Genomic DNA, 16,760 nt, shown 5'->3' with positions numbered 1-16,760 from the left:
TCAAGAGAGCTGGGTGGTGGTGGTGGTGGTGGCGGCGGCGGCGGCAGCGGTGGTGGCAGCGTAGCATACCTTTGATCACAGCACTTGGGAGGCAGAGGCAGATGGAGCTCTTTGAGTTCGAGGCCAGCCTGGTCTACTGAATGAGTTCCAGAACAGCCAAAGCTACATAGAGAAACACTGTCTCAAAAATAAAATAAAATAAAATAAATTCAAGAGACTCAAACTCAACCTTAATCTATAATGCGTGTATTTACTTCTGGCAGAGAATAGAATGTTCTGGTTTCTGGGTCACAACTTATTCCATTATTATTCCATGATAAAGTTATGTCTGCTGCAAATTCTATAGGAAGATAATGCCTGAATTATATAGGGTTATAAATATAGTTTGATAAATTCATACACCTACTAAGAATGGTTATGTTCTTCTAGGGCAGAGTATTTCTCGCTAGCATGTGAGAGACGTTGTGCAGTTTCTAGCTTTTCTAACTTGCTTCCCTTTCAGGGTGATAATAAGAAAATGGAAGATGCTAAATACTATCTGAGCCTGCCTGGGACCAAAGCAGAGATGGAAGAAAAAGAACTCCAAGCATCCAGAAACCCATCTGTCTTCACACCCAGCAAAGACAGCACGAAGGACAGTTTTCAGATTGCCACCCTCATTTGCTCCACGAAGCTCACCCAGAACGGTAGGTGCGGGGACCACACGGGCATGGATGGTCCTGCTCTGCTCCTCATTGGCTCCTTGGTTCAACTCATAGTGCCAGACCATGTGGTACCAGGTCTTCTGAGACAGGATGCTCAGCCGTTGGATTCTGCCCTCTGCTCCTCAGGGCTATATTAGTTACTTCTCCAAGTGCTATGACAAAATGCTTGATATAGGCAATTTGAGTAAGGAAAGTTTATTTTAGCTGCTAGCTCATGGGCACAGCCTGTCACAGAGGGGGATGACCCAAGAGCATGAGGCAGCTGGTCACAGAGAGGAAACAGATGTGATGAGTGTGCCGGTTCAGCTCCCTTGCTGTTTTCTATTCATCCAGGGACCCTAGGCTGTGTGATGCTACTGCCCACGTTTTAAGTGGTCCTCCCCATCTCCCCTAACACACCCTAGGAGCCTCCTCAAAGACAGGCCCAGAGGCTGGTCTCCTATGGGATTCTAAGTCCTGTCAGGTTGACAGTTAACATGCTCTGTAGAAGGAATTAGGTGGGTTTTGACAAATCAAGGCTGACTATAAAATAAGGATGGTGTTGCAACTTTGACCCCTGGCTGGACTCAACAGAGTGCAGTTGCAAACTCACTGAATCCAGAACGCCCTCTTGGATTCCTAGAAGATACGACAAGCTTGTGCCAGGCTCAGAAGCTAACTGTGGGGTTTGGGATAGGGGCAGGAGACACGGATGACAATATCACAAACTGCTGATAGAGGTTACAGGTCCGGTGTTCACCGAGCTTGAGTTTAACTCAATTCAGGTCTTTATACTTGTGGGACAAGCACTTTTACCTCCAGAGCCATCTCTCTCCAGCCTAGCAGTGCTTACCTTTTCTAGAAAGTTCTGTAGCTGTGTCTTCTAATGTCTGTGATTTGTGTTTGCTCTTCCCAGTGGACCTACTAGGCTTGCTAAACTGGCGCTCCAACTCTCAGAACATCAGGCACAACCTGAAGAAGTTAATGGAAGTGGATGGAGGCGAGATCGTTAAGGTATGCCTCTATGTCCGTAGCCACAAGTCCTGTGTTGTTATTTCAGCAGTTTCAGTTAAGCCAACTATAAATCCAAAACTCAATGTCTACATGGCTAAGCCAGTGTGCCAGTCTCGCAAAAATATTGTATTCACATCTATTCTACAAGAAGCCAATGACTTTCTTTTCTTATAATGTGTAGCAGTTTGGAAACAAAATAACGTCTCTGTTTGTCTTACCCTCAGTTTTTGCAGGATACACTGGATGCGCTTTTCAACATCATGATGGAGATGTCAGACAATGACACGTACGACTTCCTCGTGTTTGACGCACTGGTGAGTGGCTTTTCCTGTTGACCACTGTTTATTCCTTGATAGTTCACGGTTAAAGTACCAGTAATATCATCTAGCGGAATTACTTGTATACATCTCTCTGAGTGTTTCTTTAGCCAAAACTCCCAGAAGTCATGTTAGGAACTAAAGACTTCTCTTCCAAGTGCTTGTTTTACAGTAGAGGTCAGCGAGCACTTCCTTTTCCACTCTCTGGTCAAAGCCCAGGAGAAAGCCTTGATCAAGACGTTTGTCTTCATCTTGCCGTGTCGGGAGGTTTCATTCATCAGTCAGAGATGAATCTTAGTGTCCTTCCGTATGACAAGCAGCCTTGCAGGCAAGTGTGTCACACCGTGCCTACGCCTGCTCTGACAACTGAAGTCAGAACAGTGATGGACGTAGTGATGGGTGGCTGGGAGAGGCAGGGGTGTCCTGAGGACCGGAGGACGCAGACACGTCTAAACCAAGCCTCGTTTCCTTACAGTTGCAGGGAGTCTAGGGCAGGGTTTGACCTGTGGTTGAGGCTGAGAGGTAGGTAGATTGCAAACGTGTGATGTTTACCAGCGTGGGGAAACTGGTCAGTTCAGCAGGGGGTCAGGGCATCAAAGCTAATGTTGTTGGAAGATGGAAGGAGGTAGGTGGTGCTGTCATGGTCAGGTTTATGGGGAACAGAGGCTGACTATAGAGACCATACTGATTAATCCCACAGGGACAGGGCAGCTGGCTCTGGGCACAGATGGCAATCCCAAGTGCCTCTTCCTTTGTACACATCCTTTGTGCAGCGTGGTTACTTGTAGATATGCTCCCCAGAGACATAAGGTGCCACAGTAGGAAGAAACAGAGAGACCAAACTCTGAAGTTTCCTGGGGTCCTCATACTCAGCTTGGAAAAATCTCATGGGACACTGTGCTCGTTTCTCATTCCCACAAACCCCTTTCTCTGTCATTCTTCCTCCTTTCCTGTGTTCTTTTGTGACTGCTGTCACCTGGCTGCGGACAGCACCCCTTTGAGACACCAGCTTCCTGTGGCCAGTGGTGATGTCATGGATCAGTTTACCCACAGCAGTCTGCTGGCCACATATAATCTCTCTCTAAGTTAAATGTAAATACATGCCCTAAGGCTTAACTTCAGTTTGAACAGTAGAATAGAAGTGCAGCAGAAATGACCAAGAAAGAAAAGGACCTAGAGGCTGGCGCCTTGCTCACGGGAAGACCACCTGGGCTGCCCATCGCTGCTGCTGCTAATGCTGCCCATCTTTGACAGGTCTTCATCATTTCGCTAATAGGAGACATCAAGTTTCAGCATTTTAACCCTGTCCTCGAAACTTACATTTACAAGCACTTCAGTGCCACCTTAGCACACGTGTGAGTATGACTCGGGAGACCCGTGTGGTGTTGGAGTTGTTTAGGGGGCTGGGTGCGTGAGAAGCAAGAGAAGACTTCATGCAGTCAGTGGCTGGAGGGCCCAACTGCGTCCTAGGCATCTTGGTGGAAAGGGACTGTTTGAATAATGTGTCAGTGGGACAAGGTCTAGGACCAAGTCCTTAGCTTCAGGATATGGATGTATTTCTTAAAATCCCAGAGTGTGGGCTGGGGAGAAGGTACGGGCAGTGAAGTGCTTGCTGAGTTTGACCCCGGGACCCAGGTAAAAAGCCAGGCATGGTGGTACGTGCCTGTAATCCCTGCCCTGGGGAGGTGGAGACAGGAGGATTCCTGGGACTTGCTGGCTAGCTAGTTATGCTGAGTTAGTGAGCTCCAGAGAGAAACTGTGTCAGAAAATTAAAGTGGAGAATGATATGGAAAACATCTGATGTGGACCTCTGGCCTTAACACATAATATGCTCTGGCCTTAACACATAATATGCTCACACCTGTCTGTATGTATGTCCACATGTGCCAATGCATGTATACACACACAGAACCAAAAGGACAAAGCCGAAGGGCATAGAGTGGGGAGACAGGCACAGAATCCTAAAACAAGTGACCAAACTCAGGGTCTTATGAATCAGATCACCGAGATGGATGTGAGGCACCAAAGGGTCCGACAATGAGCGTGGCAAACCCAAGTCTGTGAGAAGAAGGTCAGGCCACGCCTCGGCCCTACTCCACAATGCTTTAGGGATCCAATTGATCCACAACACTTTAGAGAACCAATTGCTCATGGGATATTAGGTGATTTGGTTTATTTTCCTTTTACCCAAGAGGCAGTTGTTTTAGCCTTTTGCATAGAGCAGCCTTCCTTCAGTTTGTGGTTTGCTGACTGAAGGAACCAACCTGCAGTGTTCTCTGTGCTGCTCCTTCTGGTGCTCAGCTCCTGGTGGCAGTGCACATGGCTCCCCAACCCCCTCCTGTGAGTCCTAGTTACTGTGCAGAGCAATGGGACCAAATCCTGACAGGAATATAGGACTGGTCACCTGTCGTCTGGACAGTGGCTCCATGCCAGGTCATGCTGGTAACTGCTCTCTGACGTATCAGGTCAGATCAATGCACCCCAGTACAGGAACATAAGTCATAAGAAGACGTGATGAAACGTACCTGTCAGTTAGCCGTATGATTAGTGCCTCCTGGGTCCAGAAGGCAGCAGAGACACCGGCATTTGGTAGACTTCCACCCAGCACCTTGACTTTCCCAGGGGGTCAGCAGCTACAACTGAGATCCATCATGGATCCTAACCCCACCGAGCCCAGTGAGACCCCTGGGCAAAGTCCAATTTCCTATTCTCCTGCCTCTGCCTCGCGGAAGCTGGGGTTACACATTCTCATGTTCTCGCCTGTCTTAATAGCCAAGGACACAGGGCCATAGCAGCACATAGACAAGGCCAGTAAAGGAGTTCAAGGTCAGACAAGTACCTGCCAGAAAGTAGCCAGCTAGCACTCTCTTGCCTCCCAGGTTTATTTGCAGCACTTGCTTAATTCTTCATGTTTTCCTTGCATTTTGGGGATAATTCAAGAGGGAGGGGCATTGTGGGCACATGTTTGTAATCACAGTGCTAGGGAGGCAGAGGTAGGCAGATCTCTGGGGTTCGTTGGCCTGCCAGCCTAACCAAAACTGTGACTTTAGATTCAATGAGAGAGTGTGTCTCAAAAAACAAGGACAGTGTTGTGGAAAACAACATCTGGGGGCCCCCATGTGCGCGTGCACACACATGTGCAAGCACTTACATCTACATATACAAGCCATAATGTAAAACTACATGAAATCCCAGAAGTTTGTCTATTTGGCTTGTTCAGACCATCGGATGATACAGAGCCAGATTGAGTTCACTTTTCAATCAGTGCAGTCTCCATCCGGTGCCATGTTGATTTCAGAGGGTTGGAGCAGGCCGGAAGGAGTTAGCTCAGGCAGCTGTCATAGGCAGGTATCTTCTCTCCTTCACGGGGCATCAGAAGATGTCTCCTTTATATGCCTTTTCGTGTGTTTGTGTATATGATGTACCTGTGTGTATGGATGCGCGCGCGCGCATGTGTGTGTGTGTGTGTGTGTGTGTGTCTGTGTACATGTGTGCTCATTCGCATTTGAAGGCCCAAGGCTGATCCCAGCAGTCCTTCTGGGTCACTGCCCTAGTTTGGTTAGATGGCTTGTTTACGGGATCTCCCATCTCTGCCTTCTGAGTGCTGGATCACCCACCAGCTGCACCTGGTACTTAGGTTCTGGGAATCCAGACTCCAATTCTCACACTTGCTGCTTGTGTAATTGGTGCATTAGCCACTGAACCATCTCCCTAGCTCCAGCCCGCCCCATCATCTCCTGATCCTTCTCAGCTCCACCAAAGGATACGTGTGTCTTGTAGAACTAATTAAGTCTAATTTTTCCCAGTATTTCTAAGAAGGGTAGTGTCAAAGCTAGACGGATGCAGAAACGGAAGAGCAGTGAGTTTGCCCAGTTAGGGCATGTTCGAGGGCATGTACGTGGAAGCTGAGCTTCGTGCCTCCCAGTTTACTGCTGTCCCTTTTTGTGTTGCATAATCCAAGCTTGAGAGCGCCATGTTGCCCTTGACAACACTGCTTTCTTAACCTTCTTTAGGAAACTCTCCAAGGTACTGAACTTCTATGTGGCTAATGCTGATGACCCTAGCAAGACGGAATTGCTCTTTGCTGCTTTGAAAGCCTTGAAGTACCTGTTTCGATTCATCATCCAGTCTCGGGTGCTCTACTTGAGGTAATGATCCCGGCAGTAGGATGCTGCTGGTTCTCACCTAGATTCCCTTGTTCTTCATGCGCGTTTGTATTCAGCTTTGTGAGCAGTTGGTTGGTCATTGAGTAACCAAACTTCAGGTCTTTGGTGATGGAGAGTACTGGAGAAGGTCCACATGAGGTCCTTCTGCATCCAGAGAATTCTAATGCAGTAATGACACCAAGACTCATGGGTGTAACGGCTTGATACACTGCTTGCTCCAGAAGTCTTGATTGGTGATGATGGCTTTTAAGAAAGACAGGTTTTGTGACAATCCAGAAGCTTGGGTTTAACCCAAGTGTGGTGACAGCAGTGGGAGAATTTGGTTAGCGAGATAATAAACTCTGCCTTCTAAACGATCATCTCACTTCTTGTGTGAGAATGAAAGCGAGTGACCTCCTGATAGGCTGCTGCAGGGTGAGGCACTCAGGCTGTACCTCAGATGCAAATGCAGAAGGTGGGTTGACTCTGGAGGAAGAGCTAGTTGGATGCTATAGGACTTGATGGGGCAGCAGTAGACAGGGAAGGACCTTGGCCAGCTGTGAGGTTGAGGTGGGCAGTGATGGCATTAGGTGAAACAAGAACCACTGAGAACTCAGCAGAACAATTAAGAGTGTTCCCTTCTGGTTGATTTTTGAGGTACTTTGGGGATTGATTCAGAGGTTGTCTCTTTTTTTTAATGTGTGTGTGGCACATGTGTTTTTACCGCATGTGCAACCAGTTACAGGTTCATGTGGCCAAGCCTGGCCTATTACATGGCTGCCGGGGACCTGAACTCGGGTCCTCACGATGACACATCAGCAGCTCTTACCCACTGAGCCATTTCCCCACCTCAGGTTCTTCTCTAACTCTGCCAAATGGGTGGGTTGAGAATCACCAGTTATCATCTGGCTGAATAATCTTCTCCATGGAGCTCACGCTCCTTAGTTACTATATTCCTTAACCAAGGCGTTGAGGACCGAAAGCAGCTTCCGGTTCCAGATTTGGGGAGGACTTTGGAATACCGAAAGCACATAATAAGACACCTATGGGTGGAACTAGGATCTAAAAGCCAAGGTCTTTCATTTCCCATATGCCTTATTCACATAGGCTGAAGGTGATTTTTATACACTTTCTTCATGCATGTCTATTTTGACTGACCCCCTCATGTGGGATCAGATAGGGAACTTTTTACTTGTGGCTTCATGCCAGCACTCATAAAAATATTAGAGTTTTGGAGACATTTTGGATACTGGATTTTTAGAAAGACGTCAATCGGTGTGTTCGTGTGAATGGAGGAAACTAATCTAGAAATGTAGATCTACACGTGTGAACATGCTTGAGTGTGTTCATATAATCTGAATTCGTTACACCTACTCTTGAATACTTGGTGGAGTTGCTATCAGGGGCCCAAGTGCACACTCTGTTCTTTAAAACATCTGTGTTTGGAGAAACTAGCCAGAGACCTTCTAGTGTGCACTTAGGTAAAACCACCAACTTGTGAGTTGACGGCACGTGCCTTATGAAGACAGTAAGAATGCTCTCATCAAAGCAAGTGCTTGTCAGTAACATCCTGCCTCGCGGCAGAGCCAGTAGCAGCAGCCTGGGAGGTACGGTGGAGAAGTTAGGTGACAGCTAGGATCTGTGGGCTAGGTTGGGGAGCTTCTCCACAGTGGTGCTTTTGACCTCAGCTCAGATGGAGGCTTGATGCAGTGAGACAGTGGAGAGGAAGGAAAGAGGAGGGATGCTGGAGGAGACCGAGCAAGGCTGACTCAGCCACCAGAGATGTCTGCTCTGGGAGCCTCCGCCTCTTGTTCTTACACATGACCTGCGGAAGGCAGCCACGCCCAGCTCACCTGCTCCATCTACACAGTGGCTTTCTGCAAGGTTTCCTCCTGCCACAAACTAGCAGGGCCAAGTGCATCTCCAGGCTTAAACCCTTCAGACGGCTCCAGCCGTTAGCCTGGTTAGCCAGCGAGGTGGTTAGAACGTCACCTACGAATGGCCACTTGGCTTTTGTCACAGTCTTGATGTCTTTTTGGGCTGATGTTTAGTCCCTTAAAAACAGCCCTGGGTGCACCCATGGGATATCTCTGCACACTTAGAGATGGTGACCAGCAAGGCACTGACCTCTAGTGTCGTTTTTTGAGACCACAAGTCTACTATCTGTTTTCTTTTTCTCGTTAGGTTTTATGGTCAGAGTGAAGACGGAGATGAATTTAACAACTCGATCCGCCAGTTGTTTCTTGCTTTCAACACGCTGATGGACAGGCCGCTAGAAGAAGCTGTCAAGATCAAGGTTAGCCTGGTGACCCTGTGGGTGACGCCTTGAAGGCCCCTCATAAAGATGTGATGTGGTAGGACGGGAAACATGAAGTATGCTCTTGAAGAGTGGGAGACGCTTAGCAGAACAGGCAGAAGGAGAGGAAAAGTGGGTGAGGCTGTGGCTCTGTGATAGAGCGCTTGCCTAGCACGCGTGAGGCCCAAGGTCCAGCCACAGCACTGCCAAAACCAAACACATAGTCAAAGAAAATATATGCGCATTTTAATCTTTGTATGCATTTGTATGTTCAAGCGTCATCTCACCAAAGACAGGTCACCTCTTTAGGCATCACTTGAATGGATGTTACAAATCTTGCTTGCCCCCCCTTGATTTTAGCAAACTGATGCCCCTGCTGTCACAGGTGGCCGTTTCTCTTCTCTGTCCTCCTCTGGCTCCTTCTACAAGTGCAAAGTCAGCAACAGCAGCAACGGTTTTTACAAACTGTGAGCCATGTAATCCTTGAGGGCTCTGGTTTAAATATTACTATTTCCTCCTTGCTTTTAGTGGTGACTTGGTGGGAGAAATTTGAATAACCTCCAATACGTGGACTGTAAATGCACAGAGACTTTCTGTAGTGAAGACCAGGGAGGGTCTGGGCCTCTTGCAATTTCAGGAGGAAGTTTGAGGGCTGGGGAGGTCATTCTTAGCAACATCTCTCGGCAAGGGCGCCCGCTTCCAGGTCCCTATTTAAAGCCAGAGTTTCTGTCTTCCTTGGCACTGACTGCCTTTGTGTGTCTCACAGGGTGCAGCCTTGAAATACCTTCCCAGCATAATTAACGATGTCAAACTGGTGTTTGATCCCATGGAGCTCAGGTGAGAAACAGAACACTACTGGTGTCTCCAAAGTAGCCGAGCAGCCCAGTGCTGGGCAGAGCCTGATGTTGCCTTTGCTCTTGTCCTTTATGATGCTAAGGGAAGGAGCATCTTCTTGTGCTCAGTCCCGTGGAAGAGATAAGCAGGACACAGAAAGTGGGCCCTGGGATAGACTTGCACTACGGCTCTCTGTGAGAAAAGAGGCCACGCAAAGGAAAAGTAGCCTCGCAATGCAAAGTACAGTGGCCCTTAGAGAGGAGATGGCTAGAAAAAAGCTGAAGCAACAGGCAGGTCGGAGGGGGGGTGGGGGGGGCGGGGAACTGGCGAGTGTGGGTATGCTGGGTCTTCCAGGCGCATAGTCAGAACCGTCTAAGGCAGAACCGTCTAGGGAGCGGGATTAGAGCCCCAGAAACCTCAAATCAAGTCTTAGGTCATCAGTGAGCTTTCCAGCTCCGCTCCTCCTGTCCAGCTCTCGGAGTGGAGAGGTGTGTAAGGATGCCCGCCGCCCGGCTGAGTGAACGAACACTCTGACCCTGCGGCTTCTCTTCCAGCGTGCTCTTCTGCAAGTTCATCCAAAGCATTCCCGACAACCAGTTGGTCCGGCAGAAACTGAACTGCATGACCAAGATAGTGGAGAGCAGCCTTTTCCAGCAGGCAGGTGAGTCTCCCTCAGAACCTGTGGCGTTTGGGAAAGAAGAAGAAGTCAGACGCCTTCCGCTTCCGCATGCTCATGTGCCGGAGTGGCTCACTGTGGTGGTACAGCGAGCATTCCTAAGTCTGGTACTTCATTTTTCTGTTCTCTTGTCACTCTGGCTCAGATTAGACTAGTTTTTTTTCTAACAAGTGAAGCCTCTGTTTAAATTGAATACAACAGTGTGTTTGCAGCATAGCTATGTGACATTTATTGTATTCACAAAAGACAAAAAAATGGAAAAAGGAATTAATAGTAAGCTTATTAATGAAATTTTATAAATGAATTGTTAAGAAGAACAGGAAAGAGATTCCAAAGCCTCTCCCAGGCTAGGCTTATGTCTGTGACAGGCTGTACTTCCTGCCTGGGTTTTGTTTTCTTGTTTAATTTGATTTGAGTTTGGTACCAGCAATACCCTTAGTTGTCTGCTGCTTCTTTTTTTTTTTTTTTTTTTTATTTACTGATTTTATATGCTTGCTTGCTTATTTATTTATTTAGAGAAAGGGTTTTTCTGCATATCCCTGACTATCCTAAAACTTGCTATATAGACTGGGGTGGCCTTAAACTCAGAAATCAACCTACCTCTACCTTTTTAATTTTTACTTGCTTATTTATTGATTTTATTTGTTTGCTTGCTTGCTAGTTTGTCTGAGAAACGGTTTCTCTGTGTAGCCCTGGCTGTCCTGAGACTTGTTCTATAAATTGGGATGTATTTAAATTCAGAAATCCACCTATCTTTGCCTTCCAAGTGCTGGAATTAAAGGAATATACGACCACTGCATAGGCTCATTTGCTGGTTCTTAAGGACCAGCAGTTTTAGATGCTGAAGTCTGTTTAATCTCTCTCCCCCTTTCTCCACCCTCCCCCCTCTCTGTGTGTAAGTGCCCAAGGAGGTCTGAGGAGGTGTCTGATACCCTGGAGCTAGCGTGACAGATGCATGTGAGCCACCTGATATGGGTGCTGGGGGCTACTCAGGTTCTCTGAAAAAGCAGCCAGTGCTCTTTAACTGCTGAGCAGTCTCTCCAGCCAGCTTTACTGTCTCTGGTAGTTATTATTGTTTCTTTCCTTTCTTACTGAACAAGTTTCCTCTTTACAGTCCAGGCTGACCTCAAGCCCTAGCTCTTCCTACCTATCCCTTGAGTGCTAGGGTTGTAAGCACGTGCCACCACACCCAGCTAGACATTTCTTTTCTTTTTACATAGAGATCAGAGGAACTGGTAGGAGTCACTTCTCTCCTTCCACTATGTGTGTTCTGGGCATCAGATTCAGGAGCCATCTCGCCCTTTTCCAGTTAGAGTGTTCTAGTTGGAGGAAGGAAACTCACTGGTTACAGTCACTTTTGTGATGTCCGGAGAACTTGGAGTCCTCCTAATAAAATGTCCTAGTGGAGATCCCAGGAGAAGGATATAGGAAGTGAGATTCACCATAGGCCACATGTCCACGGAGATGGGAGTAAAATGTGCTGGTATTGGGCAAGAGAAGCCTGCTGTTCATGGGAATTTGATAGTTAATTGTGTCTGTCAGGTCAAAACATTTCTGAGAACATGTCTGTCTGTCTTTATTTTTATCTGCTTCATGTAACTTAGTGCTCAAGGTGACATTTAAAACAAACAAACAAACAAACAAACAAGAACTCTGTAGGAGTTGGTCGTGTAGAGCGTGTGACTGCCATGTATAAAGTCATGGTTTCAATCCATAGCACCAAAACCACAGACTATGGAATTTTTTAAACAAAAAAGGGGAGTGGGTAGGCAGGAGAGATGGCTAAGTACTTAAGAGCACTTACTGCTTTTGTGGAGAACCCAGACTCAATTCTCAGCACCCTTGTGGCAGCTCACAACCATCTGTAACTGTAGCTCTAGGAGATCTGATGTTTTCTTCTAGCCTGGATGGGCCACTGCTTGAATTTGTTACACATGATCCCAAGTCAGCACGCATGCATGCTTGCATGTGCATGCATACACATGCATGCACGCACATGCACACACATTCACTATTTTGAAAATTAGAACCTGGAGAGATTGTTGCAGAAATTACACACTGTTGCGGCTTAAGCGTGTGTCTCAAGCAGGGCATGGTGGTGCACTCCTTTAATCCCAGCACTCAGGAGGTAAAGGCAAGTGAATCTCTGTGCGCTTGAGGCCAGCCTGGTCTACTAAGCGAGTCCAGGACAGCCAAGGCTACACAGAGAAACCATGTCTTGAAAAACAAAATAAAACAAAACAAAAAAGGTGTGTGTCTCAGCCATAGAGGCAGAAGCCCTCTTTTAATCCCCAGCATTGAGAAAAGAAAGAACGTGGTCAGTGCTCACAGCTTATCTGCCTATGGCGGGAGTTTCTTACTAAATGAACTCCAGGGGGGCTGGAGAGATGGCTCAGAGGTTAAGAGCACTGGCTGCTCTTCCAAAGGTCCTGCGTTCAATTCCTAGCAACCATATATTGGATCACAGCTGTCTACAATAAATGAACCCCAGGGAAAGGTCTTAGCTTCACGCCTGTTTATGTCCCTGTGCTCTGCTGGCTGGGCTGCCTCCAGGGTGTTCGGAGGCCAGTAGAATGGCAGAGGGAACAAGCAGGTCTGGAGGAAGCCATGTGCGAGCCATTTTCTGTTTTTCAGAGTGCAGGGAGGTGCTGTTGCCGCTCCTGACAGACCAGCTCAGTGGCCAGCTGGACGACCACTCAAGCAAACCCGACCACGAGGCCAGCTCACAGCTTCTAAGCAACATTCTAGAGGCGCTGGACAGGAAGGATGTGGTGAGTCCAGTCATCCTCTATGGCCTGGGCCCAATGCTGGTCCCTTTGCACCCAGCAGGAAACTGTGGCTGTCCTCATCTCAGGCAGTGTGTAAGAGCACTGAGGAAATAGAGCAAGTGGTACCCTTCTCAGAATGCACTAAACTTGCTGCGCCTCACACCAGGTTGAGATACAAAGTGACTTAGTTTTGGGGTGGGGCCTCAGTGGGCCAGTTTTCCTCATTGGCTTACTACTGAGGCCGTTGACAGTGCTCTTATGGACTCTAAGTTGGTGAGACGTGGTGACGCACACTTTAACCCCAGTACTCAAGAGGCAGAGGGAGTCAATTCTCTAAGATAGAGGTCGGATTGCTCTACCTGGTGAGTTCCAGGCCAGCCAAGGGTACTTGTTAAGACCCCATCTCAAAAACCAACCAACCAACCAACCAAATCTGTAAGTTCATGGGGTGGGAAGATGGCTCTTTGGGCAGAGAGCTTGCTATGCAACCATAAGGACCTGAATTTACATTCCCTCGGGCACATGTGAAATCTGGGCATGGTTGACATAAATACGTGTAACCCAAGCACTGTTCTGTAGAGACAGGCATAGCCCCAGGGTTCACTAGCCAGCTAGTCTACCCAAAATAGTGAACTGTAGATCCAATGGAAGACCCTAACTCAGCAAATAAAGTATCGAGAAGAAAGGCCCTGGCGCCTCCACACACACGTGCACAAATAAGTGCACATGCGCATACCCAAACCTTAAAGAGAGAAACAACTCATTTCTGCTAATACCCACTAAGACGATTTTCCTGTAGGAACCGGTAGAGCTCCTGGGTTCTGGTTTTATCTTCTCTCTGACATTCTTATCATCCCTGGGGCCCGTTAGAAATGGCTTTATTCTTTTTTTTTTTTTTTTAATGGCTTTATTCTTGGTATTCTCTATGAACTAGCCCCCAGCCCTGCCTCTTGAAAACGGGAGCTGACCCTGCCTGGATTTCCTGGGCCAGGTGTTCGGGCCCCATTGGAGAAGCTGGGAAATGTCACAGGCATGTTCTCTTGAACGGTGATGGTACAGGAAAAAAGAAAAAAAAAAAAAGAGTCTCACCCTAAACACAGTCTGTATCCCTCCATGGCTGCCACGGGCAGGGCCTCCCACAGGCCGGGGAACCACCTGTGCTTTTTGGCCTGTACTTCTCAGCAGTGTCTTTAGATTCTACTCTGCCAAAGGACAGAAGAAATACTCCCACTTTGTCTCTCTCCCTCACCCCCACACCAGCTCTTACTTGGCTGCATCAGCCATGGCTCAGTAGCCCAGCTTGTCACTCCCTTGGGTACTCCTGTATTTCTTCCATGGCAGCCTTGGCTCCAGAAGCATCTGAAGATACCACTGTTTTCTCCCATTAAACTTGTCTTTCCATATCCCTGAGCCCATCATTCATGTACTGTTTGTACAGTTCGTTTGATATTTATTTGGGTTGATAGTCCCTCCCCTTTTTATCCTGACAGACACCTGTAGAAACCACATGATGGAAGTTGAAAACATTTCCCAATAGTGCTGAAATTCGGAATTTGGTTCCTAACCATGAACTTGGTAATGAATAAAAGAAAAAAATGTGACCAGGCATGTCATATACGTAGCATTCTTTTTAAAAGTAGCTCTTAACTGTGGCAACGCATACGAGGCCTGTACAGCTTCAAGCCAGACAGGGTCCCAGAACTGAGAGGGCCAAGTGAAGAACATTGTTGGCAAAGGAAAAATGGCGACCCGGAAGCTGAGTGAATGCTGTGCCGACCACGGGAAGGGAAGGAATTAGAGTGTGCACAGTGTATTTGGAACTGTTTTTGTATTAGTTCAGTTGAGTCCAGTGAGAGTGCTGTTACCTTTCGCAATGGTGAAAGCTAAAGGTTGGTGACGGGGAATAATGGCTCCGAGTCCCATGCGACTGCCAGAACAGTAAGTCCTGGGGTGGTGACGATGCCCATTCTTCTATACCGCACCACAGAGTAGGAGGCCTTAAACAACAGAAGTTTAGTTCCTGGAAGTTCCAGGAGCTGGGAGTCTGAGGTGAGCGGGTCAGTATGGCTGAGCTCTGGTGAGGGTACTCTTCAGGGTTTGTGGATGGCCGCCGTCTCCCTGTGTGGTCTCATGGTCTCTACTCCATGAATGCGCAAGCTGGAGACAGAGAGTGTAAGAGCAAATGCACACCCTGCTCCTCGGCGTCTCTTCTACTAAGGGCACTATTCCCATCAGATGGGGGCCCCACCCTCATGACTTTAATTACCCTAACAGAGGTCCTCTGATATTACTGGCTGTTAGGGCCTTAACATTTGTACTGAGAAAGAATCATAAACATTTATTGCTCAACAAAACCCTAACCTTGAGTTTGGATTTTTGAGGGGGAGGGAACTTGTTGTTTGGTTGTTTGGGGGTGATTGTTGCCCCTGTATAGAAGTAGCGAGAACTTTGGACTTTCCCTGTCGTGTCCTGTGCATGGGCCTGGCTGTCCTGGGTACCCCTCATCTGCTCAGCAACACCATTAGCTGGGGGTATCACAGCTGTGTTTCTCCTGCAGGGCCCCACTTCAACACATGTACAGATGATCATGGAGAGACTGTTGAGGAGGATCAACCGGACTGTGATTGGGATGAGCCGCCAGTCTCCTCATATCGTGAGTCTCTTCCTGGTAGCCCACACTGCCAGCACAAGGTCTCACTCCAAGGGCTGGACACTGAACCCATGTAGGCCCAGCCATGTCACAGTTATAACTTACAAACGTATCTCAGCTTCTATATGAGCTTTTTAGTTTATGAGGCTCTTTTTAGTTGACTGAAAAAGGGCAGATGTCAATGTCATAAATAATTAGAGATTGGTGTGTTTTTAGAAAGACCATTGTCCTGTCCGTTATGCCTAAATAGTTGTCAATAAAGGGCACACTTGAGACCAGAGTAATGGTGAAAAGCTAAATGGTATCATAATTAAAGTGAAAAGGCTGACACCAAAAGCCGAGGCTAGATTTTAATTAGAGGGCTGTTCTATATGGGCCGGAGACTGGTCTATGATGGCCATACTTTTGATTTAAAGGGTTGACTTGTTAAGAATAAACAGCAAGTAGCAGATAGAAGCAGCAGCAGATAGACAGACAGAAGAACGTCAGCAAATCGAGTTCCCAGCATCCAGCAGGGGTGACTAGAGTGGGGCCCCTGAGAGAGCAAACAAAGGCTACATCAAAAAGGGGCCTCACAGGCATCCACAGCACGCAGCCGGCAAATGAGACAGTCAAGCTGGAGCTCTCTAAGAAACCGAGCTTTCTCTCCATGGCTGAGCTTCCTGTGGCTGCCTCTTGCTTCTTGTCCCCCTGCAGACATTTCTGTGTATGTGGGGAACAGTAGTAATCCCTGCTGGAGTACTTTATTTTCCAGCTGTTCTTAGGGCACAGTGTTTCTCTTTTAAATTTCACTTACTTGTTTCATGTGTGCATGCGTGCGTGCATGCGGGTGTGCGTGGGTAAGGGCATACGTATTCCACATATCACACATATATGGAGACCAGAGAACAACCTTCAGGAGTCATTTTTCTCCTTGCACTATGTGGGTCCCAGGGATCAAACTGAGACCATCAGACTTGGGACAAGCACATTGCCAGCTCGAGGATATAAGTTTTTTTTAAAACAACCTGTTTGCTGTATTCCTGTTCCCTGGCACAGAGTTAGGGTCTTGGGCAGGTTGCCCCAAACAAAAGGTTTTTTGGAGAACACTTGAAACAGACAGGCCAGGGTCTAGGCAGTATCATGTGTTTGTGCATTCATCTCAGTGTCCAGAATGGTGTTTGGCTAATTTTTTATAGTTGTCATTTTTAGCTGGAATGACAAGCATTTCTTTGAAACTTGAACAGTTAGCTCAAAAGCTAATAGGACTAACGAGCCCTTTATTAACTAGGTGGTTTAAAAATAAGTGTGTTCAGTGGCCTTTATGTCATGAAAGCAGCTGTTTAGAGATTTAAAGAAAATTCTCATGCACCTGAGTCACACAAACATGACAGCAAA

At 47.4% G+C, this 16,760-nt stretch overlaps 1 protein-coding gene across 1 annotated transcript in view; it reads left to right on the top strand.

Annotated features, from left to right (window-relative positions):
* The window catches only part of Dock5 (dedicator of cytokinesis 5), a 186,693-nt gene that overhangs the window by 122,246 nt on the left and 47,687 nt on the right, over nucleotides 1-16,760 (top strand). Inside the window, 10 exon segments of the mRNA XM_051160588.1 lie at nucleotides 503-686; nucleotides 1,600-1,697; nucleotides 1,922-2,011; nucleotides 3,269-3,369; nucleotides 6,028-6,162; nucleotides 8,344-8,455; nucleotides 9,222-9,292; nucleotides 9,844-9,950; nucleotides 12,600-12,736; nucleotides 15,291-15,386. Of these exon segments, the coding sequence (XP_051016545.1) occupies nucleotides 503-686; nucleotides 1,600-1,697; nucleotides 1,922-2,011; nucleotides 3,269-3,369; nucleotides 6,028-6,162; nucleotides 8,344-8,455; nucleotides 9,222-9,292; nucleotides 9,844-9,950; nucleotides 12,600-12,736; nucleotides 15,291-15,386 (1,131 nt within the window).

Source organism: Acomys russatus, chromosome 18 (assembly GCF_903995435.1).
Source record: "Acomys russatus chromosome 18, mAcoRus1.1, whole genome shotgun sequence".
Lineage (NCBI taxonomy): Eukaryota > Metazoa > Chordata > Mammalia > Rodentia > Muridae > Acomys > Acomys russatus.
This window is presented reverse-complemented; position numbering and strand designations above follow the sequence as displayed.